The 26,028-nt window shown below is 37.6% G+C and overlaps 1 protein-coding gene and 1 long non-coding RNA gene across 2 annotated transcripts; both read right to left on the bottom strand.

The window, feature by feature from the left end:
• Window positions 1-224: 224 nt before the first annotated feature.
• LOC113424877 (lipase member M-like) lies at window positions 225-15,798 on the bottom strand. Its single transcript, XM_026686758.2, has 9 exons — window positions 15,694-15,798; window positions 11,602-11,716; window positions 10,709-10,907; window positions 9,821-9,930; window positions 8,771-8,907; window positions 2,848-2,994; window positions 2,674-2,745; window positions 1,097-1,162; window positions 225-458 (listed from the first exon to the last, which is right to left on the bottom strand). The coding sequence occupies exons 1-9, from the start codon at window positions 15,796-15,798 to the stop codon at window positions 225-227; spliced, it is 1,185 nt and encodes a 394-aa protein (XP_026542543.2).
• Window positions 15,799-16,292: 494 nt separating this feature from the next.
• Window positions 16,293-18,007, bottom strand: LOC148130835 (uncharacterized). Its single transcript, XR_015749352.1, has 2 exons — window positions 16,831-18,007; window positions 16,293-16,599 (listed from the first exon to the last, which is right to left on the bottom strand). It is a non-coding gene; the product is annotated as an uncharacterized LOC148130835 (long non-coding RNA).
• Between the last annotated feature and the right edge of the window lie 8,021 nt (window positions 18,008-26,028).

The raw sequence follows: 26,028 nt of genomic DNA, 5'->3' as shown, positions 1-26,028 counted from the left end.
TTGGGTAAAAGTTGCTCTTTTTTATAAAAAATTCAATATTTATATAAATATTTATAATATTTCCATACAAGCCATGCCCAGCCAGTCACATGACCAGCAAGCCACACCCACAAATTAGGCCACGCCCACAGAACCGGTTAGTGGTCCCTGGGATTTAAAATTATGAGATTGGTGGTCCCTGAGGTCCAAAAGGTTGGCAACCCCTGTACTAGACAATCCCCAGCTTATGAGAAATTGTGAATTATGTCAACAAGTTCATCATACAATTTTTGACGTGCATCAAGGCCGAAAAGATAATCATAATGCATCCATTGAGGAATGATTTTGTAGGAGATCAGATTACTAAGAAGAGGGAGCAATAGTTTGGTGTCCTTTAGTGTTGAAATTTGATCATTTTCACCACCCCACATGAAGATTGGGATATTCATGCTTCTTATATCATAAAAGGGAGGGGTCATCTAAAGAGAAGAAGATAAACACTTCATTAAATCTCATAACAACTAAATATTGCTACTATTATAATATTGTCCTATAATATCTCGTGGTTTGAATCATTTAGCTTTGCTACTTCCCAGAGTCTAGGATAGCTCTACCTGACTTATTTTTTAGGATGGTTGTTAATATAATACACTTTTATTGTCATGCTATGTGGCCATCACTATCATAACGTATCTTCCATTTTTGAGCAATCTACCTACAGGCTTTACGACCATAACCCCATAAAATCTGGAAAAAAAAAACGTTTAAATTATTAGCACAGTAAGCTTTATTCATTGTCTCCAATACTCTAAATTCAATTCCTGCTAATTGCTCCTAAAAGAACTTTTTTGTAGTTTAAAAGAGACCCAATACATTCTTTTCTGAATTTCCTGGTAGTTATATCTGGGTAGACTTTACATGTTTGATGACACAGCATTTCATTGATACAAAAATGGACACTCCTGCCTTTAATCAAAATAGGTGAATCCAGGATGACATATGAAATGTAATGGTGTTATGTAAACAAAAATTACAAAAATAGTAAATTTGTAACCACTTTATCTTCATTCTTATTTATCTGCAATATTACTTTCATTTGAAAAAAAACTTTGTCTACCTGATTGTATTTTTCCATATTCTTAGAACCATAGTCAAATTCTTTAAACTGCCCACTATCAAGCACCTGAAAAGGACAAGAGAAAAGTCTCTAAAATCACTTTTGTAAATTATTTTTTTACATTTAAAAAAATGTTAATGCACTTTTCTAAAGCTTCCCATTAAAATAATCTATTTATATAATCCTTTAGAATAAGTTAAGATACAAAGATACACAATAGAAGATTCTGGAACAAAATAACTTTTCTGGAACAAAATTACTTTTCCTTTCTGGTGTTTTTGGATAGATTGGAATTTTAAATTCCTTAATAAAAAGTCAATACTATTAATGATTAATTTCTCAAGGGCACAATTTCCTTAAACTTGTCACAATGCAGCCTATTTTAGCTTTGTAGCTGTAAGTGATTGTCATCCTCCCACACAAACTGTTCTGTCTTTCTGTATTCCCTCCCTTCTGGGAATCTGAAAAAATATTCTATTGCAAATAATACATGGAGCAATTGCCAGAGGTCTGTTGCCCAGCTTGTCTAGTGTGCCAATTGATTAACTGAAAAGTATTGGTGATTTAATCCCTTGATGTTATGGAATATAGTAAACTGGATTAGGAGGGAGGGATTAGGAGGGAGGGACTGCATTCCAGAAGAATAAGAGGCAGCTCAGTCCAGATATTTTCTGAGAAAGAAGGAGGATGAAGAAGTCCTCCCTAATCATTCTCAGATGATATGTCTAGATATAGACAGTAGGGTGCTTCACTTTGGCAAGATTCTGTCTCTAAGTGAAGAATAATAAAGAACTCTACTTGGAAGAACCAAGGCATGTCTATCCTGATTTGGGGGCATGGCATTTGTAACCCGACAAACAGACGGTGGAACATACTTTGCCTCTGAAGAGAACTGAAAAATTTCAATTGATTCAAAATATAGCAGCTTGTTTAATCACTAGAGTAAATACAATTGGCATCTGTGCTGTGGTGCTACTTTGCCAGCGGATTTGCCAACTCCAAATTCACATGATCCTTGGGAGAAGAAGTGTTCCTACTCAGTGGAGGACAGTGGCCCATATGTTTTCTCAATCAGGTGCCCTGCCCTTCAGAGCCCTGCCCTGGTTCACGAGACAAGTAGCATTTAAATGCTTGCAAATTCTTGGACTGTCCCAGTGATAGTTTAGATTAGCTGATAGTTTTTGATGGCTGTTTGTCCCGCAAACTGCCCTAGTCCTTTTGGGTGTAGGCTAGGGGTGTACACTCGCATTGTCACGGCATCATCACATGACGTATTGCAGCTTTTTCCCCTTTTGCTAAAACGGCAGTGGGCATGGCCAGTGCGTGATGCATCCGGCTTGCTGGCCGCAGGTTTGACAGCTCTGGTTTAGGTTCTATAAATAATGGTATAAAAAATTAATACTCAGAAAAGCTAATGGAGAAAACAAAGAAGAATTCATTTTTAATTAATGGGAAATTGATACTTTAATTTTATTTGAGATAGAAGCATTTATTATGAAGACAGAGATCAAAAAGGGCATTTGTTATTCCCAGTTGGTAAATTTCACATTTTTAGTTTCACATTTCAGAATTTTTACCTGCTTCCAATGTAAGAGAGTTTTTGTTGATGTGCATCCTAATAAATGTGTTACAATGACATCCAGGCGACTCTGAGGAAGAATATTTTTAAAAAACACATTTTCATTTAATTGGTACATTGATGTCACCATTTGAAATAAATTAGCTTGTTTAAAAATATGCAATAAACATACCATATTTACATTGTTTTCACTAATTCCACCACCGGACAATAAAATATTTGCACAGGTTTTTCTCCATAAATCCATGTCACAAAACCTAGTCAATATTCGTGATATTTGATTAGGTAGCACGCAAATTTCTTTTCTGCCTAATGCAGCCTGTAAATAAAACAATTCAAATCCATTTTCAATGCCTTTGAACTTTTTCTATCCTTTCAAATTTGCATATTCCAAGTTTACTTTCAAAATGAGGTATCATAATAGGTGGCTGGGAGGAAGCAAAGACCTGACAGTACCTCTGACCAGTGGTGGGATTCAAATTTTTTTACTTCCGGTTCTGTGGGCGTGGCTTGGTGGGTGTGGTGTGGCTTGGTGGGCATGGCAGGGGAACGATACTGCAAAATGGTAAAATCTCCATTCCCACCCCACTCCTGGGGGAACGATACTGCAAAATCCCATTCCCTCCCCACCCCACTAACCTGCTTTCCAGCTCCATCCTTCTGTGCAGGACAACAAAAGAAGACCCAGCCAATCAGCTGGGACTCGGGAGGCAGAGAATAGATGGGGCTAAGGCCAGTCAGAGGTGGTATTCTGAACTACTCAAAATTTCCACTACCGGTTCACCAAACTAATCAAAATTTCCACTACCGGTTCTCCAGAACTGGTCAGAACCTGCTGAATACCACCTCTGCCTCTGACATTTTCCTAGGTCAGTGGTGGCTAACCTTTTTGGGCTCCCATGGTGAAAATTGTGCATGCCAGCACCCAGAAGGCAATGTGCGCAGGGGGCCCCACGCCCCCTGCGCATGCACGCATTACCCCCACGTGCACTGCATGACTCTGTGCATGCGTGCAACTCCCGCACGCCCCCGTGCCTCGCGCATGCATGCCAGATCAACAGGCGGGCGGGCAGCATGCACACATGTGCAGTGGGGCTTTTCCGGGCAACCTCTTGCCTGCCACTTCCAGCACATGTGCCATAGGTTCGCCATCACAGTCCTAGGTAGTGGGTGATGAGCCACTGAACTGGATCATAAGATTATATACAATGCCAAATATCTTATTTCATCATTCGGGGATTGGTGCTGGAAGCTTTAAGCCCCAGTCCACTGATACCTCAGCTGTTGCCCTTGGTAATTTAGCAGCTCAACCAGAGGTGGTATTCAGCAGGTTCTGACCAGTTCTGGAGAACCAGTAGCAGAAATTTTGAGTAATTTGGAGAATTGGCAAATACCACCTCTGACTGGCCCCACCCCCATCTATTCTCTGCCTCGCTGATTGGCTGGGTCTTCTTTTTTTTTTTTTAAACAAGTTTTATTTTTCAAGACAAACAATACATAAATACACATAAACACAAAACATAAAAGTATAAAAATCTCTTTTCTGAAAGTTGCTTAGTCCCGGTTAAAACTCTTGGTACAGACACAAGTTCAATTTCATATTCATTTTACATACCATTTCATATTTTCTTAACATTTTCAATTTTCTATATAACTTCTCCTCTCCTTTAAATTTTCTCAATTTTATTTCATTTTTATTTTTTATCTCCTCTCAATTCATATCGTAATATTTATTATTCTTTGTCTGTTCTATTCCAGCCAATCATTTATTTTTCTTCTTTAAAAAAAAGAAGAAATACTTCTCCTATACACTATATGGAGTATGATGCCTTTGTCTTTTTCCCCTATATTTATAGTACTTAATATAAAATACATAACCTACATTGGGATTCTGTCTGGTACATTCTAAAATTATACTATATTATCAAAAATAATACAAATCTATTCATTAATATTGATATTCATTCATATCTTAGATATTTAACTCATTACTTTCAATTAAATTGCATGCTTTTATGAGAGCCCTATTTTTCAAAATTATTCCCCCCACATCACATATTATAGCTCAATATTTCATTGAAACGTTCCTCCTTCTTCTACTTCAAATCTCATTTCACAAAAGGTTTGCTAATATACCATCTTCTAATTATTAATATTGACAATCATTTATATCTTAAACATTTTATCCATTTCAATTGAATGTCATGCCTTTGTAGGAACACTTATGCTTTCCACAATTATTACCCCCTCACAATCTTGGATCATATTTCATTACAATACTCCTTTTTCTTAACAAAAATTTCACTTGTTTATGTTAAATCTTTTATCACATTTTAAACTACATATTATTTCTAATTTTCTATAATTACTTCTAAATACAGATATAAAAATGCAATCTTATGTACCTTCTAGAATCCCATTAACAATAAGACTTATCCATTATCTCTGAAAAACTTTTGCTTCTTAATATCTTGCTCCCCACCATCCTTTCTCCCTTGCTTCTTCTTCTTCTCCTTGTCCTCTTTAACCCCTTGTCTCCCCACCTCCCTTTTATTCTGCTTTCCCCTTTCTGTTGTTTCTTAACATAATGTCCCTTTTCCACCTTTTTCTTCTCTTTTGGGCTGTTTTTCCAGATCTTAAAGACCTCCGCTTTTTCCCTTCTCCAATCAAAGTCCTTTTCTCATCAAAGATGGCTTCTCCTTCTTCTTTATCCCCATCATCCTCATTCTGCTTCACATAAATATAAACCGCCATTTCTAAGTATTGGAAAATAGTGCCAAGTCCATCTTCACCTCCTTGTTTTTCTCTTTCAAATTTTTGATATATAAGTTCCAATTCATCCATAGATGATGCCATTGTGTAAAGAAAAAGTTTTTCCAAACAACCACCCAGATGATTTAATCAGAAATAATTTCCAAAGGTTCCAAAATCACCAAACAATCCAAACAGACTGTTTCTTTTAAATACCTTCTTCTTCTTGACTTTCTCTTTCTGGGGTTAAAGTAATCACAAATCCTTTTCAAATATATTTTTGGAAGTTTTTAAACTCTTTGCAATTCTAGGCAATCTTCTCCTTATTTTCAAATTTTGCTCAGATTTTTTTCACTCTCCCTTCCCACTCACAGCCAAAAGGATTTTTTTTCCGTGTCACTTTAGGAAGGAGAGTCGAACAAAGAAAAAAAAACTTTTCCCTTTAGGGCAGTGGTCCCCAACCTTTTTGTACCAGGGACCGGTTTCAAGCAGAAAATTTTTGCAAGGACCGGGGGAGCGGGGGGAGAAGGAGAAGAGAAGGAGGCTTGCTCTCTCGCTGCTCCACCATCCAAGGAAGAAACTGCTTCAAAGAGCGGGGGCTTTTCCTGTCGCCGCAGCTATTCCGAAGCGCCCGTTTCACCCCCTCCCACCCGCCCAGCAGCCTGCTTCAATCCACAGTGTCCCGTTCTGCCTGCCTGCCTGCCTGCCTGCCTTAGTTTCTGGTTGTTTGGGAGCAGCTTGGCTGAGAATAATAACTATTCGCCTCTTTTACTCAGCCGAAGCTGTTCCGATTCAACCATTAACGAAGGCAGGCAGGCAGGCAGAGCGGCGAGTGGACGGTGGGGGTGGGGAGAAGCGGGCGCTTCGGGAAGCTGCGGTGACAGGAAAAGCCCCGGCTTCTTTGAAGCAGTTTCTTCCTGTGCTGGTGGAGGAGCGAGAGAGCGACTGAGAGAGCTGACCCAGAGAGAAGGACAGGTTCGGTTGCTTCCTCCCTCCTCTTCTTTCATTTGTGTCCTTGATCCCGATCCCAGCAGCATTCACCGAAGGTGAAAAAGCCGCCATTTTTTAAAAAAATTCTTTGCGGTCCGGTAGAGCGTGCTCCGGCCCGGTACCGGTCCGCGGCCCGGTGGTTGAGGACCCCTGCTTTAGGGTATTCGCAGCTTGTAACTCTCGCATGGAACAATAGATACTTAACAGCTTTCAAGGTTCCAAATAACTTTCTCCTGTCTTGTCCCAGTTAGAAGCAACTTTCACTTTCCTTTCAGCTTTCTCCCTCCTGCTCCTGCTTACCGGCTGCAGCTTTCTTCGTGGCGACCATTGCTGATCGCCGTTCCTCCGCCTCGGGAAAAGGGAGTTTAGCCGGCTGGGGAGGGGGTTTGCGGCACCCAAACCCCTTGCCGGATCCCCCTATCTTCCGCTGCCTCTACAGGGCAGCTGTATCCCCAGATTCAAATGGATCGGGGGAACCTTGGCGGTGAACGCAGCAGGGATTGCACAGTGGCAAATCCCTGCCTCCACCGAAAGCTAGCAAACCGGAAAGTCGGCTGGGTCTTCTTTTGTTGCCCTGCACAGGAGAACGGAGCTGGAAAGCAGGTTAGTAGGATGGGGAGGGAATGGAGATTTTGCAGTATCCTTCCCCTGCCACGCCCACCAAGCCATGCCCACCAAGCCACACCATGCTCACCAGCCACGCCCACAGAACCGGTAGTAAAAAAAATTGAATCCCACCACTGAGCTCAACTCTTAACATAGAGATAAACTTGAAACATATATGCACTACAATAATCTTTGATAACTAAATAACAGATAATACAAGGGATAAATACTTAAATTTACCATATAAACTAAGCAATATTTCTATCTATTCTTTTGATTGTGATCTTAATTCCCATTATAAATGGTTCTTCTGCAACTAACAACAAATCCAATAAAAGCCAACAAATTAAAATCACTTAAAAACATTCAATAACATTAATTAATTAGACCACTTCCACTCTAATAGATTGCATCCTGACAATGGGCAATGATAAATAGTATGATAATTATTTAGCTTCATTATATCATTCAGAGTCCTTTGGAATCCTCTGATAAAACCTGAGCACTATTGGTCAACTTCTAGCATAGCTGTCATATTTCTCAGAGCACACAAACTCCACAACCACAACATCAAGGTAGTGCCTCACTTGGGGTATGCTACATATTTTTATTTACATTTATTATAACCACATATTGGAGGTGGCGCAGCTATAATAAATGTAAATAAAAATAGGAACATGACAGCCATGCTAGAAGTTGAACAATACTTCATCAGCGGAGCCAGATGAAGAGTGTTTGTCTCATAAAAAAAAAATGATGAGATGTAATTTACAAAAGCCCATATCGGATTGGTTATTTCACTGGTCAACAAGGACTGCTTTACACATTAGAATTATTCTACTGAAAAGGGGCTACAGGACTCAGGGCTGTTGGTGGAGTAACCAAAGCCAGCAGCTGCAGGATTATTTGAAGAAAAGTTGTTGACCCATCACAAATATATTTAAGATAGAAAAACAAGAAATAGTCCTGTGAACATAGTAATACCAGTTGAATTCCACCCCTGACACCAGATATTATGGTTGTTGAGGGCCAAAGCATACAATGTATTGATATCGCTGTACCAAGAGATGCCAAAGTCAGAAAAAAAGAACTGGAAAAACTCATGAAATATCGCGACCTGGCCATCGAAACTACGCGGTTATGGATGAAACATGTAACAGTGATACCCAGGGCATTTGATCACCAGGACATTTAATACCATGTCCAAGAATTTTACAAAACACATCAAGAAATTGTAGCTTTCTGAAATAACACCAGCGGAACTGCAAAAAAATATGCTACTTGGAACATCGTATATTTTAAGAAGATACTTGGTTGATACCTAAGACGCTGGCAGCAACCCATATCAATCATGAGCACTAGTCAATGGTTTTTGTGATACATTTTTAAATGTTCAGTTGACTGAATTTCATGTTTAATGAATAAAAGAGATAGTAGTAGTAGTAGTAGTAGTAGTAGTAGTAGTAGTAGTAATACAAAGGCCTTCCTAACTAAAATGTTGTCTGCTGCCAAGAGAAGAATAACAAAAAGGTATATAGCTTAACTTCCTTTGGCAGAGTTCCCAGAATATTTGTAAATATTTTCAATATCATAAACTTGTTAATCTCATACAAACAAACCTAAGCGTGATTAACTCCTATTGAAGGCAATTATTTTGACATGAGATTTGTTCTTGCCTTTTAAAGATCTTAGCAGTAAAGTAACTAGCATATATTCATTATTTGAAAACCACAGCATCAATCACATACCTTTATAACACCTTGGTTCGTTTTGATTATCATCTCATACCATGGTTTGATATGATTCACCAAATATATTGGACCAAATGCAAAAAAGTTTTTTATTTTCTCAGCTAATGCTGGCATAGCTGAAAATGCAATGAATCCTAAGTATAAAGAAAATTAATGATTATTCAGAACCATTAAAAGTCATAGCTTGTTTATGATAGATATACTATATTTGCTAGAGCAGTAAGCAAATAGTATATCCACACAATCTGATGGATGCCCTTCCTGACGCCTATGTGGAGCTCATAAAAGATATTTTCTCTTTATGCCCAGAGAGAGAAATATCTGCCGCTACCTAGGATCGAACTCACAGCCTCCTGATTGTGAGCTCTGCCTCTAGGCCCCCATGCTTCTCATAACCCTCCTATTCATTGATTCAGTAATAATGGCTTAATATCCACATTACACATAGGAATTTAACCCAGTCATAGAAGATTTCCTTGAATAGGGAGGATTCTATACAGATACGAAGGATTGAATTAAAGGCTATTTGTTTGAAATGCAAATTAAAGAGGTGTTGTTTTGTTTTTGTTCTGTTTTAGTGATAGCAATCCCATTCCATTTGGAATGTCATATAACACAACCCATCCAAGGATATGGGTCAATAAAGATTATGTATGTTTATGTCTTATGTACTGCTTTCACTTCATTCACACTTTCCATTATTTTGTCCCCAATAAATTGTTCAATTACTTCTTCATGGTATGATTAAACAAACCATTCTCCTACAAATCTAAACAAAAAGAAAATAAAAATGAAGAATATAATTAAATATATACTGTAAGAATTGACACTTAGAAGTCTATAGCTTTTAGCCAGTTTGCATCCCACCAGCAATTACCACAGTTGAATGAGATCAGATGACATGTGCTGGTACCAAGCCACAGTGTTGTCATCTGCATCATGATGTCATTGCATCGTTTGCCTGATGACATTAAGATGCTTATCATGTCACTTGCCCTTCCACCCGCCATGCTTCCCTTTTCACCCTGCAAAAATACAAGAACTTACCTATAGTGGATCCTTGGGAATAGCCAATATAAGAAAGTTGTTTCTGTCCAGTTTTAGCTAGGATAAAATATATAATAGCTGGCAGATCTTCCATTGCCATTTCATGAAAACTGAAACAAAATAGAGTCAATCAATCACTCAATCAAATCTTTGTTACGGTCCTAGCCAAATATAAGAAGGGTGACATATAAACAATTAATAATTTTAAAATCTAAGAAACATAAAATATATAAAGTTATTTTTTAAAAACAAACAAACCTAAAAGGTATATATATAAAACTATAAAAAGAATTAAAAATGTAAAAGAATTACATGGCTGACTAAATTTATTATAATACAAAACAATGAACTGGATAATGAAACTTATATCACTATAGCAATATGTGGTAAGCGACTCAAACTATCTCTCTTTCCTGATTATATATGCATTAATTGTGTGTATAATTGCTTGTTTGTCATGGTACTATAGGATGGGAATCATAATCTAATAGAAATGTAAAATAAAACAATCACATATCCAGTTGGGGGAAGGAAGTCTATGGAAGAAGGGGACTTTCAAGAAAATCAGGATAGTGAACATGACTGGTGTCCATGACAATCAAAGCCCTTCCCTCTTTTTGTATGCATTGTGACATGTTAAAAAGAAGATAGAATTTTGATTGCACAATCATAGCTACCTTAAAATTTTTTCTCTCTTCTGTGGATGCCCTTGACTGCTGATGAACATGGATGCTTCTATGACTGTCCAATCAGACCCATGGCACAGTCTAAGGTTTTGGACTTTTCCTTTCAAGTCAACAACATGGCATGATCCATCTTTTGTATTTCTTTCACATTGAAGTTTATTACTCCCTCCCCCCACCCACAGCACCAAATATTTTAACTTACCTGAAATTCCAGAATTCTTCTTCTTTGTGTGAAAAGTGCTGGTGTCTTTTACACCATCTGCTTCCTCGGTTATTTGCCAACCAAACATCAAAGCCAGCATCTGCCAGTACAAAACCTAAGCTACCATTGGGCACATTAGTCAGCCATATTCCACAATCAGTAAGAACACCTGGCATCAGTAACACAACAGGTTTTGAAGCTGAAAACAAAACAAAAAAAAAGGAAAGGAAGAAAAGGATAGACAAGAAAGCAAGACATTTCAACGAGAAAAAAATGTAATTTCATAGTTGGGCTTTTGTAATCAGCCCAGATTCTGAATAAAATTAAGAATCTGGCCTGATTACAACTGAGCTATAAATCTGCAAACCATAATAACATTATAAGGCAAAAAACAGTAAAACATTTGCTTTGGCTTAATACTTTGTTTGTTTATTGTATTTGTATAACTGCTTATCTCACATAAAAGTGAGTCTGGGTGGCATTATGATACTATATAACTCTAAAAATGAGGTTATGTTCTTTCCTGTTTTCCCATGTTCATTTAAATGAAATGATTAACATGTAGTTTACTCATTAAGATAATCTTGAGATTCTTTGACTAATATCTAGACCCGGGGAAATCCCAAAACGTTCCTATTACATGATATCACAATATCATGGAAAATGAAATGAACTTGGAACCACGTGTGTTTTGGTTTTTGTGTCCATTTGTTTTCAGGATGACTTCTGTTTCCCAGAACAAGTAAATTATTTCAAAGGATCTCCCCCTTTAAATGAAAGGGTTTTCTCACTGCAGTATTTCTACAGATGTAAGAATGTAAATAGGATATTTCAAAAGAACAAATAAGTATTAATAAACTTTGCTTTTGTGAACTGTAAATGCAAAAAGAAACCTGTTTTCTCCAAGGCTTTCCTTGCAAGTATTCTGTTGATAGTAAGAAAGTAACCATCATTTGTCAGTATTTCATGTTCCTCGTTAGGATAACCATGATATTGTAAGACCTCACTCTGGAAAGGGATATAAAAAAGATGCTCCATTCAAAACCTTGCCTTAAATCTGTCGCATGTTGGATATTTGCCTTTGCAGAGATGTTTATTAAGGCAATACTACATTCTTAATAAAGAAAAAAATCCGATAGTTTCCCCCACAGACACCCACCCACACCCATATCCACATCCAAACAGAGGGAGGAGGGAGAGAGAGAGAGATGTAATCAGTCTTGTTTCACTTGTAACCTTGTTTACCTTTTTATTACCCTTACAACATACAACCTTAGCTCGTATAGAAATATAAACCTCAGGCGACTAAGATTATCATCTTTAATCATAAGGTTTTGCACTAGCTAGGTTTGCCTGTGAAATTGGTAGGAACATTTAACCTGTCCTTCAACTGATGAGAATATTAATAACAGCAATGTCTCTACATATTATAAGAAGCCAGTCTCACAAATGAAAAAGTGACCTTTTGGGGGTAACCTCTTCAGCATTTGGAAGAACAATTTTGATAGATATGTTCCAGTCTAACAGGAGACCAAAGGCAATGATTAGAATCTTCCACTAAATCAAAGCTGAAGCTGCTTTCCACAGCAGCTTGCCAGTTTGTCTCCTGTATAAGATTACCAAAATCTGTATCTTTAGCTTCCTTTAACCCATATGGTGGATCTTTATTTCTGATTGCAATAATGACCTACACATTTTTGGTTGATCTAAAGAATGAAGTATTACATTCTCAGAATTACTATAAGTTCCAAGGAGATTTGAGTTGACATCAAAAAAGTCATAATATCGTATCACCTATTCATTGCTCTACCTTATCTTTATTGAAAAGTGTACCATTACAGTAAGAATCCTTTCGTCTATATAAAAAGACTGTATTCCATCAAAGATTTCTTTTTAGCCAAACCAGAATAAAGATCCCAATAAAAATAGGTTATCAAAGGAGTAAAAAGAGAAATATCATGTATCAAAACTGTGTATTTATTATTCCAAATTTGGAGACTATTGAATATTAAGAGTAAATGTTTTAGTGAAAATATTTTCAATCTGTTTTATTCCAGAAAAATGTTTCAGGTAAAAAACAACAACATTGATTTAAAAATTGCTAAATGTCTATGGAGATTATCCAGGTCATCAAGACATCAAGCAGAACTCAAGAATCTCAAAGGTGCTTTTTTCAAGAGGTAATTGGTCTTTCTTTTGTTTTTCCTTGAAGATGTTTCACTTCTCATCCAAGAAGCTTCTTCAGCTCTGGATGAGAGCTGAAGAAGCTTATTGGTTGAGGAGCAAAACGTCTTCAAAGAAAAACCAGAAAGTCCAGCAGCCTCTTGAAAAAGCACTGTTGGGACTGATTTATAAACAGGGGTGGGATTCAAATTTTTTAACAACCAGTTCTGTGGACATGGCTTAGTTGGTGGGCATGGATTGGTGGTCATGTTATTGGCTGGACGTGGCCAACTAAATATCACTCTCATCGAGGCATGCATCTCCTCGCCTGGCCTCTCATGACTGTGGGGATGCTGCAACAGTTGTAAGTATGAAAAATGGTCATAAGTCACTTTTGTCAGTGCCATTTTAACTTTGAATGGTCACTCCACACAAGCAAAGTACCAGCAAAGGAGGGGAAAAAACTCCAGAGACGTTCCTGAGACAGGAAGTCTAGTCCTGCCAAGAATGTAATAAGAGTTAACGGAGAGGCAGTTTCTGTAAGCAACACCAGAATGTTTCCTTCCTGCCTTCCTTACAGGATTAGGCCAGTAATTTCTTCTAACAACCGGTTCTCCGAACTGCTTAGAATGTTAACAACCGGTTCTAGCAAATAGGTGCAAACTGGTAGAATCCCACCCCTGTTTATACACTTATTTGATTCTAATTAGTTTCAATCCAAATCCAGTGATTAGAAGAGCCCTCCATAATAAGTGAACTAACCTGCCACTTGATAATGTAATAACAAATTGGGCATGCTTCTGCCTCCTGAGGTGGAAGAGATTTCTGCAGAGTATTATCAGAGAAGTCAAGATAGCATCTACAATAGTGCAATCGGTGGTTGCACCACTGTAAGATCTATGTCAGGTACACATAGATCAAAATTTCTGAACTCAAAAGAATATTCCAACTCAAATAGGAATGTTAAATGATACCAATAGACAAATGGTAATAAATTAAAAATAGGTCAGAGAAAAAGGGTTTAACTTTAACTTTCTTTAATTTATTGTTTTACATTGTTTTGTTTTGTTTTGTTTTTTTGCTCTTAAAAGTTGACCAGTGATTGAATGGTGGACTCTTTTTTTATTTTTATTTTCCTTTATGTTTTTTCCCCCTTTTTCCTATGAAGACTGATGAAGATTGGAGAGTAGATTTATTACACCTAACTGGAAGCCACTTCTATTTGGGCTTTGTTGGGAAGATAGACCCATTGTGGGACTGAATTTATTTAATTAGATAACAACTGATAAAAGATGGCATTAAGAAACAAGCATGGATATTTAATCCAGGATGAATTACTTTTAACTTTTGGGATGAGTTGGGATAGATGTTGTGGCAAACTTTATATGGGTGGATTACAATAACATTTTCTTAACAGAGAGTTTTGAGACCTTAATCTTGTCATTATTATTATTATTACCATTATTATTATTATTAACTATGTTGTCATTAATATAGTATGTAAAAGACAGATCAATAATTTTCAAGTAGATTTACAGGTTTAAATTTTTTTGGGAGGCTTATTTTGCAAGGGGTAGGAACTAATATTGTAGTAATGTATTAATCAGTATTCAGTTAGGGAGGATAATATATGTATATGCTTTTTTTCCTTTCATTTTGATACACTTTTTAAAAATGTCTTGATTGTTTTATATTTTGCCCCTTTCTTTGGATTTTTTTTAGAGTTTTGTATTTTAACTTTCTTTTGAATACAATAAAAAATAGGGAGGGGAATATGATAAGCAACAGAAGAAAAATCAGTAAAGGTTCTAATTAAGGAATGCCAACCAACCTGGGAAATGACACAGAGGACACAAAGATGTTCCAACAGATGTACAAACTACGGTCCTATTTCACAGACTGGCAAAATAATGTTTAGGATCAATTAGTGCAGATTACAACCCTACACGAAGAAAGAACCTTGGACACCCAACATGGTAAAGAGGAAATAAAGAGGAAAAAGAGATGCAAGATATTTAATCTGGCTTTAAAAAAAAAATCCAAGGAACATGAAATATTGGTACATAATTGAGAAAGTGAAAGAGTACCAGAGGGAAATCAATATATGCTTTATGAATCCTAGAAAGGCCTTTGATTGTGCCTATCATTATTAAGTTATAGAATGTCCTTAGAAAAATGGGATTCCCAGAACATTACATTGACCTCATGAGAAATCTACCAGATAGATAGATAGATAGATAGATAGATAGATGATAGATAGATAGATAGATAGATAGATAGATAGATAGATAGATAGATAGATAGATAGATAGATAGATAGATAGATAGATAGATAGATAGATGATAGATAGATAGATAGATAGATAGATAGATAGATAGATAGATAGATAGATAGATAGAGATAGAGATGATAGAGATAGAGATGGAGGGAGGGAGGGAGGGAAGAAGGGAGGGAGGGAGGGGGAGGGAGAGAGACAGAGACGGAGAAAGGGAGAGGGAGATCAGGGAGTCTCTTCTGTAGACAGAATATGGTGAAACAGATTGGGTCCAAGCTGGCAAAGGAGTGAAACAAAGCTTCTGTCCCCTTCTTTAGGTATTGAAGGAGGTGCCCATTGGCCTATGAGTATCTAAGGAATTTAACCTTGATCATTGAAAACTCTAAAATAACTGATTCAAATATAAATTTACTAGTACAAGTGGAACATTTTTACCATTGTATATATGATACCTGGATTCAGAAACCAGATTAGAATTGACAATGAGGTTCCAACCATTACAGTATAAAATATTGTACTAAAGTATATTAACTACATTAAACTTACAATATTCATGAATGTTTCAGGGTTCCCTTCTGTCTTTGTTCTTGACAATTTTTTGGAATCGTTGAACTCCAGAACCAAAAGAGATATCACAAGAAACAAAAACATCTTCAGTATCTGTAAAATAGCAATGGAATTTATGGCATTATTGTACTTTTGCCAGGCAGCTTTTAAAGGGTTAAGATTATAAACTGAAGCCAGTGTGTTGTTTTTTTTTAATAACAAATTTTATTAATTTTCAAAGACAATACACAGACAAACAAAACATAAAACATAAGAACATAAAACATCTTTTCTAAAAACTGCTTAACAAAACAAATAAAACATCTCATTTAAGTACATTACTCTTTTCCAACTTCTCACTGTTTCTTCCTTTATTTCTGTTCAATTTTATTCATTAAACTTATACTTTCATGTATTTCATATTACTATATTTCATATTATTGCTATTTCATATGTTCTTATCCAACATCATTAATCCTCGATAAACAAACATAAGCAAACAAAATACATAACATAAAAACATAAAACTTCTTTTTAGAAAGCGGCTTAACCCCAGGTTATAACTTTTTGTACAGACATAAATCAAATTCATGCTCACCTTATATACTATTTCATATCTTCTCTTTTCACTCTCTTAATTCTATTTTATTTATTTAATCTCAATTTAAATCATTATACTTGTATCTTTTGTCCGTTCTTTTTCAATTATCTATTTATCTTTTCTCTTTACCACAAATTTTTCCCTGTAATCACTGGTTGAAGTATGACACCTTTCTATTTCCCCCCCAAATTTAACACTTAAAATAATACATAGTTTCTATTCTGATTCTGCTTAGTACATTCTACATAACATTTTAAAATATAAAACATAATGATCTTATAGTATATTAAAAATAATTAATTAAACTCTATTAATTAAATCTTAGGCATTTTACACATTCCCTACAATATTCTATTAACCCATATTTCAAATACAAATACTACAATACAATCTTGTGTACTTTTGCAGAATCTCTTTTTAGATTATGTTTTACCCTTTATCTCTGAAAAAAACCTGTTTATTAGCATCTTGTTTTAAGCCTTTATAACTTCCCTTCACTTTTTCCCTTCCTTCCTTGTCAAATCTAGCCTTTTTACGCCCCCCTCTCTCAATCTCCAGCCTTTTAGTCTCCCCTCTCTGTTGTATTCCTCTCTTCTGTTGCTTTCTGACATTATATCGATTTTTCACCTTATTTTTCCCTTTCTTGGTTGTTTTTTTAGAACTTAAATTCTCCATTTTCTTTTCCTTTTTACCCCTTTCTTTCTCATTTAAAATCATATGTCCATTAAAGATGGCTTCTTCTTCATCATCCCAGCCTTTTTCTTGTTGCATTTCCTGATAAGTAGAAATCGCCATTTCTAAGAAGCAAAGGATAGATCCAAAGGAGCCCTTGCCTTCTTCTTCTTCTCTTAATTTTTCAAATTGCATTTTCAGTTCTTCAACAGATACCATTGTAAAAAAATCCAAATGTTTTCTTAGTCTTTCAAAAGATAGTTCACAAAAGTCCCAAAGTCATCAAGCAATCAAAGTCAGCACAATCAGCACAGTCTGTTTCATTTAGCACTTTCTTCTACTTTCTCTTCCTGGGGTAGAATTCAATTACACAATTCCAAGGTATTTTTTGGAAGTTTTATTGCAATTTAATCTCTGATCTTATAAAACTCCAAGCAATCTCCTTCAACAAACGTTTGCCTCTCTTCCTTCCCACTTAAAGCAAAAAGATTTTAATTTTTAAATGTCAGTGTTTAGAAATCTAATGTCCCCTTGGCTTTAATTTTCAAAGTTAGTACCTTCTGCTGCCAAAGCGGGTATTTCCGATTTCCATCTGCTGTCTCCGTGGGGAAGTGAGGAGAAAAAAACAAAAAACTTTCCCTTTACTTTCCACCGCAGCTTAACGATCTTCTGGGAAACAATATATCACTTAAGGAGCCAAAGTTTCAGGGTATTCAGATGTTAATTGTCATCCCGGTTCAGCCAAAAGCCTTCTCTTTCTTCACTTCCTCCTGCACAAAACTTGTCCGGCTGAGAGGTTCTTTGTGACGGCCATTGCTGACCGCCGCTCCACCACCTTTGGAAAAGGGAGTTAAGCCGGCTGGGGAAGGGGGGTGCGATATCCCCCGACCCCTGCCCGGATCTCCCCTCTCTTCAGTTATCCCTACAGGATAACTATAGCCTCCCAATCCAATTGGATCGAAGGCACTCCAGCAGCGAGCGCAGCAGGGATCGCGCACAAACGCGAATTCCTGCTGCCTCCGAAGCCTGACAAACCGGAACTCAAGCCAGTGTGTTTTTGAGGTTGACAACAGTGTTTAAAAAAAAAAGTAAGTGAATACCTTATGTTACTATGCAGCCTTGAGGGCTTGAATCAGTTCCCAAATTTGTTGTTTCATGCAACATATACCTTTCTGCTTAGTCAAACATTATACAACAGTATTTAATTCATTTGTTCATTTAATCTTTATAATCTATATAATCCTGAAATCATTTTCATTCAGAAAAATTAAAATAATGCTATGATAACAAGATGCATTACTGTATTGTATTCAGTAAAAATATGCAATATCTTCACATCATACAATCTCATAAACGGGACTTTATATAAGGGACTTTGACATACAATGGAAACCCTTCATGCCTGCATGAAAACAATAAAACTAATTTAAAACACACATCCTTAATATGACTAAAAAACACTGAAAGAAATTCTTACCATTCACTCCAAGGCTCTGCTGTGTATGAGATGTTTCAGTTTACAAAGGGTGGAGATATCTGTAGGTATTGCACCTTGAAAGATATTGAAACTAACATCATAAGATTTCCTGTTGCACCACAGCCCAGGCTCTTCCAATTACCGTAACATTTATTTGTTTAGAGCAAGACAGAAATATATTCTTCCCTGCTGCATTTTTTAAAAAACCTCACACTTCCTGTATATTCCAAATATTTGTTTTTAAACATAAATAACCAACCCAGGTCCTGCATAAATAAGTGGAGATGGCATGCACAGTGAAAGATTTGAGACTCTCACCCCAAAAAATCAATGAAATAATATGAAAAAGTCTCCGATGACTATGAGGCCAAGACCAATGTGTATAAACAAAGCAATGTCCCGAACAAATCCATAATGCAAGCATTGCTGGATATGCTGTCTTTTACTTTGCAACATAGATAGAAAGAGAGTTATAACCACGTAACACTGGTGCTTTTAATAGATGTGTTTACTTTGAGAACTACTTCTAATACCTCATTTGTTTTTTGATGCCCATCATCAAAGAGACACAGTTGTCTGGGGATGTAGCATAAATGCAAAATTATAGTTAAGACCATGTTTCTCTATTATTTGGGCCTGGAGGAACGAACAGGTTCAGTTTGGATTCTTGAAGCCTAGCTGGACAAGAACTTAGGAAATGCCTACTTAGGAAATTCATCCTGTAGGATTTATTTATTTATTTTGATTTGTCAATCGCTTACAAAATAATAGGTATAAGTATCAACGTAAGAATACAGAAAATAGGTACAATTAAATGGGGACAATAGGACAGGGACGGGAGGCACGATGATGCACTTATGCACGCCCCTGTGTGCCTACTTAGGAAATTCATCCTGTAGGATTTCACTATAGTTATGACACTAAAGGCAAGGACAAGGAGTTGCAAGATCTTTCATTGGGCTCTTGGCTGTTACCAGAGTAAGTGCTTCTCCCTGAAGTAGGGATGCAGTTGGTTTTTCTTTAAAATTCATTTCTTCTTACTGGCCTCCTTTCCTTCCTTGGGACATTTCAGAGGTCAGCCTAGCCTTGTCTAGTGAATGCTCAACCATGCAGCCACTTTTTCCCTTCCTTCTTTCCTTCCTACTGTTAGGAGGAAAGAGCAAAATCAGAACTAAATTTAGTTGTCCTTGAAATCTAGAATGGATGTCTTTGAACCGTATACTAGATCATGAATCAGGATGGTAATATGAATCAGTGATCCATGTGGCATGAGTTCTCTGAGCAACTGTAGGGATCAATAAAGCCCTTAATAGCAAAGATAAGTGCAGAATAAACAACGGTTGTCTTATAAAATGTGTTTGATACTGAAAATATGGGAAGATGAAGTTGAAGCACATGGGGCTGGATAACCTGGAAAATTCTGGTTCTCTTCCAAAACCCAGCCTTTTCTAAATCAGATTAATTACCACTCTAAAATTGCCTGGTTTTTATTTCTAGGGGAAAGAGGGTGCTAAAATTGTTAACATCATTTACTGTTTAGATATATCAATTTCCAAATACATCTTTGTTTATTTCTCTGCTATTACCTCCTTTGGAAGGCGTCCAGACCTCCACTTTCTTTCCTGCAATGGTGGTTTCTTTCTATGGTGCCATATTCTTTCTGCACCCAAAGCAGTCCTGTTGGGGCAAAAGTGGCAGCACACAAGCTGGTCCTATGGAGAAGATGATAGCAATACCATGAAAAAAACAGCTTTGTGAAAGAGAATACAGCACCCCCACCACAGGCCAGATTAACAGATTAACAGAGTCGGAAGGGCCCTTGTAGGTCATCTCCGCCCAAGCAGGAGACCTTACACTAGGCAGCCTGTGCACACGGCAGCAGAATCGGACAGTGGGGAAGAAAGGGGATCAGCCCGGGAGTCTGGAGAGGACTCGCACAAGGATCCTGCATCCGATGCAGAGATGGGGCCAGGATGATCTGGGAGTGGGGTGCTGCCTCCGGAGCCTCCAGAGTCTGGCAGCAGCGAGGCAGAGGACCCAGGGGAGCCTGTTCCCAGAGTGCGTATGCACAGAGCTGCTAGAAGGCGAGAGCAGCTGAAACAAAAGGGGCGATTCTTTTATACCCATAAGGTATAAAAGACAGGCAAAGATGATGAAACCTTTGCAGGAAGCAAAGTTGTTCGTTCGGTTCAAAGTCATTCCTGAAGCTCTTTGTACTTTGGTTGGTTTTTTTTTCTAGTTCATTTGACACTTCTGTTATTAGCAGCACTTCGCAGGAAAGAAAGGTGGGTGCTTATCTCGAGGGACTGTTTGAGATTCATTACCATCTGGGAATGAAAATAATTCCCAGCATTGCAATAAAATAAGACTGAGTCAACCTTGAGCCTAGTTGGATTTGAACTGTCAAATTGCAGTCAGCCGACAGTCAGCAGAAATAGCCTGCAGTACTGCTCTCTAACCACTGAGGATCATGGTGGTTATGTCCTTAGAAAAATGGGATTCTCAGAGCATTACATTGACCCAGGTGTGCGATTCAACTGGTTTAACAACCGGTTTGGTGAGTGTGGACATGTGTGCCAAACGCACGCTTTGCACACACAGAGACTATTTGCTACTGACCTTCTCCAGCAATCCCTGTGTGTTAAACAGCTGGCGCGTGGCAATCCGCTATGCCACATGAATCAGCTGAGCTTGAAAAACAGGATATAAAGCACAACCTAGAGCCCGGGCAGGCAGGTGGGCCCAACAGCTGATTGTTGGAGCTAACCGAACCATTTCACTCCCAGCTGATCCTCGAAGACACCAGTTCGCCCAAACTGGGCGGAACTGGTAGAATCCCACCTCTGCATTGACCTCATGAGAAACCGACTATAGAGAGAGAGATCAGGAAGTCTGTTCTATAGACAGAATATGGTGAAACCTACTGGCTCCAGGTTGGCAAAGGAGTGAGACAAAGCTGTATACTTAGGTACTGAGGGAGCTGCCCATTGGCCTATTAGTATCTCTAAGGATTGCAGCCTCAACCATTGCAAACTCTAAAATAACAGATTCAAATGTAAACTTACTAGTATAAGTGGAACATCTTTACCACTGTATATATGAAATCTTAATTCAGAAACCAGGTTAGAATTGACAATGGGGTTCCAACGCTCAATGTATTAAATATTGTACTAAAGTATAAATGGTGGCATTGGAGAAGACGCCTGAAAATACCATGGAAATAAATGAAAATAAACGAATAGATTATCGAACAAATCAACCCAGAGTTCTCATTCAAGGCACAAATGACCAAGTGCAAGTTATCCTACTTCAGACACATTACGTGAAGATCCAGCTCCCCTGAAAAGGCTTGAATGCTGCAAAAGATGAAAGGGAAGATAACAAGAGAATGGCCAACCACAAAGTGAATTGAGTCCAGAGGCAATGAGTGTACCATTGAAAAACCTGAAAGACCAGGTTAGAGACAGATCATCATGGATGAAACTATCCATGTGATTGACACAAACTTGATGACATATAAACAATCAATCAAAAGATCTTAAGTGAAATGTTTTGATTATTTCCATCTCTATACATTGGTGGAAAAACCGATAGCAATGTTATTAGGGATAGAATTTCTGAACTGGGACGGTGTTTCAGAATGGACATAGGCATGCTTGCACTTTGCAAATGTTGCACTGTTTCTAGTATGCACTTTGTATACCAGATATGTGATTCCACTAATTGAGAGTTCTTTAATTAACTCTTTAACTGAGAGTTCTTTAATTAAGATGGCATGATACAATATGAAACAAGGTTATTGTGTGCTGTCATCTCCTTCTTAATATCTCTGTAATTATTTGAATTCAAAAGTGAAGAATGAAATGTAGCTGAAAATAAATGTTAACAGTTTAGTTCATGGCAAATTTTCTTAACAAATTATACGTCTAATCTGATTTCAATAAATGATTTACACATTAATCCAATCATGTTTGAAGTTTTGTACAGATTCAGATTACCAACCTATTTTAGTTACTAATCAATATTAGGTTAATAATAGAACAATGTGGTAATGTGCAATCTTGGCCTGTATTTAATAATTCATTGCGTTGCATTCGGATTGAGAGAGATATCAATGGCACTCTTATCTATACATCACACTTTAAAGAACATATGGAAAAAATGAAGTAGGCTAAAAAAATTCCTCCAGATTCACTACAGGTCCATAAATCCATGGCAAATGGTTAAAAAAATTGGCACATTTAGCTTGTAAAAAATATTAAGAAAAGTTAGAGATCTACAACTATTTAAACCAGGGGTCTTCAAACTTGACAGCTTTAAGACTTGTGGACTTCAACTCCCAGAATTCCTCCTCCAGTCATGTTAGCTCAGGAGTTGAAGTCCACAAGTCTTAAACTTGCCAAGTTTGAAGATCCTTGATTTAAACAATGGGTATATGACCTTTCATCTTGTCTTGGCCACATTGAGTGAAGAAGAATAGTCTTGGACCACATATAAAATATGTAATATAGTTAATGTATCTAAGTCACATAATAATGTAAGGTTTGTAATCTTGTGGGGCTGCATTACTAGCTATCCAAGACCACATGTGGACACATCTGATCTAAAGCAGGGGTGGGATTCAAATTTGTTAACAACTGGTTCTGTGGGTGTGGCTTAGTTGGTGGGTGTGGCTTGGTGGTCATGTTATTGGCCAACTCAATATCACTCACATTGAGCTACGCATCTCCTCACCTGGCCTCTCATGACTGTGGGGATGCTGCAACAGTCGTAAGTGTGAAAAATGGTCATCAGTCACTTTTTTCAGTGCCATTGTAACTTTGAATGGTCACTCCACACAAGCAAAGTACCAGCAAAGGAGGGGAAAAAACTCCAGAGAAGTTCCTGAAAGTCTAGTCCTGCCAAGAATGTAATAAGGGTTAACGGAGAGGCAGTTTCTGTAAGCAACACCAGAATGTTTCCTTCCTGCCTTCCTTACAGGATTAGGCCAGTAATTTCTTCTAACAACCGGTTCTCCGAACTGCTTAAAATGTGGTAATTCTGGGTGGCATACAATATGAAGATGTTGTACTCTTTCCAGTATTCACATCTAGCAAAGAAAGACTTTGTTTAAAAAAATATGTTTTGCCAAGAGTATACTCTACTGAAGCGTAAATGGTTACAGAAGTAGCATTTGTGTTCTTTGCATAGGAAAACCTCAGATTCAGTCTACGCTACTTCTGCAAATGTCCAATCAAGTGCTTGTATATTGTTTAGAAAACATGTGCTCAGCTCCCAGCTCTGCATATTGTTACTTGACCTTGATTGGCTGTAGCTTCTCACATGGCTCAGCTGAGCATCTATCCCCCTCCCTTCTTCCTTCCCTTTCCCTCCTTCCCCCCCCCACCACCGCTAATGTCAGCTCATGAAGCTTGGATAGGTGAAATACAGCCATGACACATACTTTGATTTACCAACCTATCCCAAAAGTTTCCTTGTTTTTCTTATTTTCTTATTTTTTTTACAAACCATCATTCTGTCTGGATAAAATTGCATGGAATTATGTGCAATACTGGATGATGTGTCTCTGCCCTATATCAGTGGGAATAAAAAGAGTCTTCTTGTTGCAATTATGGTGCTGATATGCAAACTATTAAACCTATGGTGCAAGATTGCCCTTGTCATGAGTTCTCTGGTTTTCTATCTAGAAGATCTGCACAAAGCAAAGCAACACCAGAAGAGATTAGCTGGATAGCTGAATTGGACATCCAGTTATGAGGCCTCTGCCGTATCTCCATTGTAGTTTTGTATATAATTACATAGATTATCTGTATATGTTTACTTCTCACCAGATTCTAAATAAATAATAGTAGTTTTGTATATAACTTTTTGTATATATCACATTGGGTTAGGGTTAGGGTTAGGGTTACAATAATCTGAATGGAGCCAGGAAGGAAGGAAGGAAGGAAGGAAGGGAGGCAGGAAGGAAGGAAGGAAGGAAGGAGAGAGAGAGAGAGAAAGACAGAAAGACAGACAAAAGCTGAGATTCTCTCTGTATACATGATCATATCATAAATTTTAAAAATCTCTTTGTGTAGAGATTGTTTTCTTTTGAGAAAGCAATAACACTGATGATATTACCTAGCTTGGTAAGGAAATGTCTGCAAGAAAACAACCAAGCTCAGAGAGCAACAAGGACCCCACAAAGTAACAACATCTTACAGTTGCAAACCCCAAACTATTATAGGCATACATGTGAAAATATTCCCCATATAAACCTAAGGAAGAAAACATTCCCTGAGCAGATAAATTTTTATTATGACATCAGAGATATCAGCTATAACAACAAAAGTACAGATATGATCTGGGAGAGACAGAATGGATTGAGAGTTGAATGGTTCTCATGATAGAAGACAGCTCTTTGGATTTCAGAGTCCCCATTTAAGGGAAACCCTCTTCTCGGTAAGACAAAACTGGCTTAAGTAGTCAGTGGACTTCTTGTTCAAACTTGTTGCCTTCAGTTCTGATGCAAAGGTGAAGGAAAGAAATGAGCATGTCAGTGCTATTTGTGATGTATTTCTTTCCTGCAATGGCTCTCTTTCAATTCTTTGAGACTTCCATTAACGTTCAATCAAGCCTGGTTTAATGGGGTGCCTCGATGCGTTGCTCATCTTCTATTACATCCTACTGTCCCTCTAGAATTGTTCAATTGTCTCTCAATCATTCCAGCCCAGTTCCTAACCTACTGGCTGAAAATCTCACTGGAAAACTTATCTTGCTGGAGGCAGCAAACCTGTCTTGATAAAATCTTTACAATTGATGCTGAGGCTTGCAATGTTATTCATTCATTTGTCCAAAACCAGGGCTGATTTGAATTTGAAATTGAGCAGGTTGCTCAATTTGCTGCTAGTTCATTGCTAGGTTAATGATAAACCCTCTGTGAAAGCCGGTCTCTGGATCTGTGATGATTCTGATCACACAAACACAGAAAATGGGGGAAGCCATTTGTCAAGAGTGAAACATTGGTAGCTACATGCCTCTTTGTTTCAACTTGTCATTAGAGTAAAGAGGGAGAGAGAAATGTTGATTACAAATGGGTTAGTTGGAGAAATGAAACGTAGTGTTAGATCGGTAGATCGGTTCCCACAGAGACGCGAGACCAAAGTGTACATTCAGCTCTTTATTTCAGTGTTAAGACCTGTACAAGATCTTAGAGCCGCGGCAGCCCTTCATATAGGGATTGCTCGCGGCTCGGCGGCCAATGACAGGGCTTTGAATCTCCCACGATTGGCTCGACCAATCGCGGTTGATTCTTAGCACGCCAATCACGGCTGTTCAGTTGACCAATCGGGTCGCGGTCCGTGTGGACCAATCAGTATTCAGTATTTGGAGTATGCTGATATAGAACACTTAGGTTCACTGAAACTTGTGAGAGTCTGGAAACATTTCAAGGATGTTTCAACAGATATGAAGAAGAAGACAATGCAGTTCCCATAACCAAGAGAACTTGTTTACATGGTGTGCATATATCCATATGTGGGTTGGGCTGGGAACTTCATTGTTTAATACTGTGAACTGTTGCCTGAGAAATTCAGAGTTAGTTTTA

The sequence above is a fragment of the Notechis scutatus genome, chromosome 4 (assembly GCF_049901735.1).
Source record: "Notechis scutatus isolate UNSWTSFEM ecotype Mainland chromosome 4, rNotScu1.2, whole genome shotgun sequence".
NCBI classification, from domain to species: domain Eukaryota; kingdom Metazoa; phylum Chordata; class Lepidosauria; order Squamata; family Elapidae; genus Notechis; species Notechis scutatus.
Note: the sequence above shows the minus strand (reverse complement) of the source record. Positions and strands in the feature narration are given on the sequence as shown.

Bases quoted from the DNA above. Each gene is read 5' to 3' on its own strand.
- LOC113424877 (XM_026686758.2), bottom strand. From the start codon at position 15,798: ATGTTTTTGTTTCTTGTGATATCTCTTTTGGTTCTGGAGTTCAACGAT. The intron at 10,908-11,601 runs GTTTCTTTTTGC...TTTTGTTTTCAG, and splicing joins GAAAGCCTTGGAGAAAACAG to CTTCAAAACCTGTTGTGTTA. The intron at 1,163-2,673 runs GTAAAAATTCTG...TGTCCTTTTCAG, and splicing joins CTCTCTTACATTGGAAGCAG to GTGCTTGATAGTGGGCAGTT.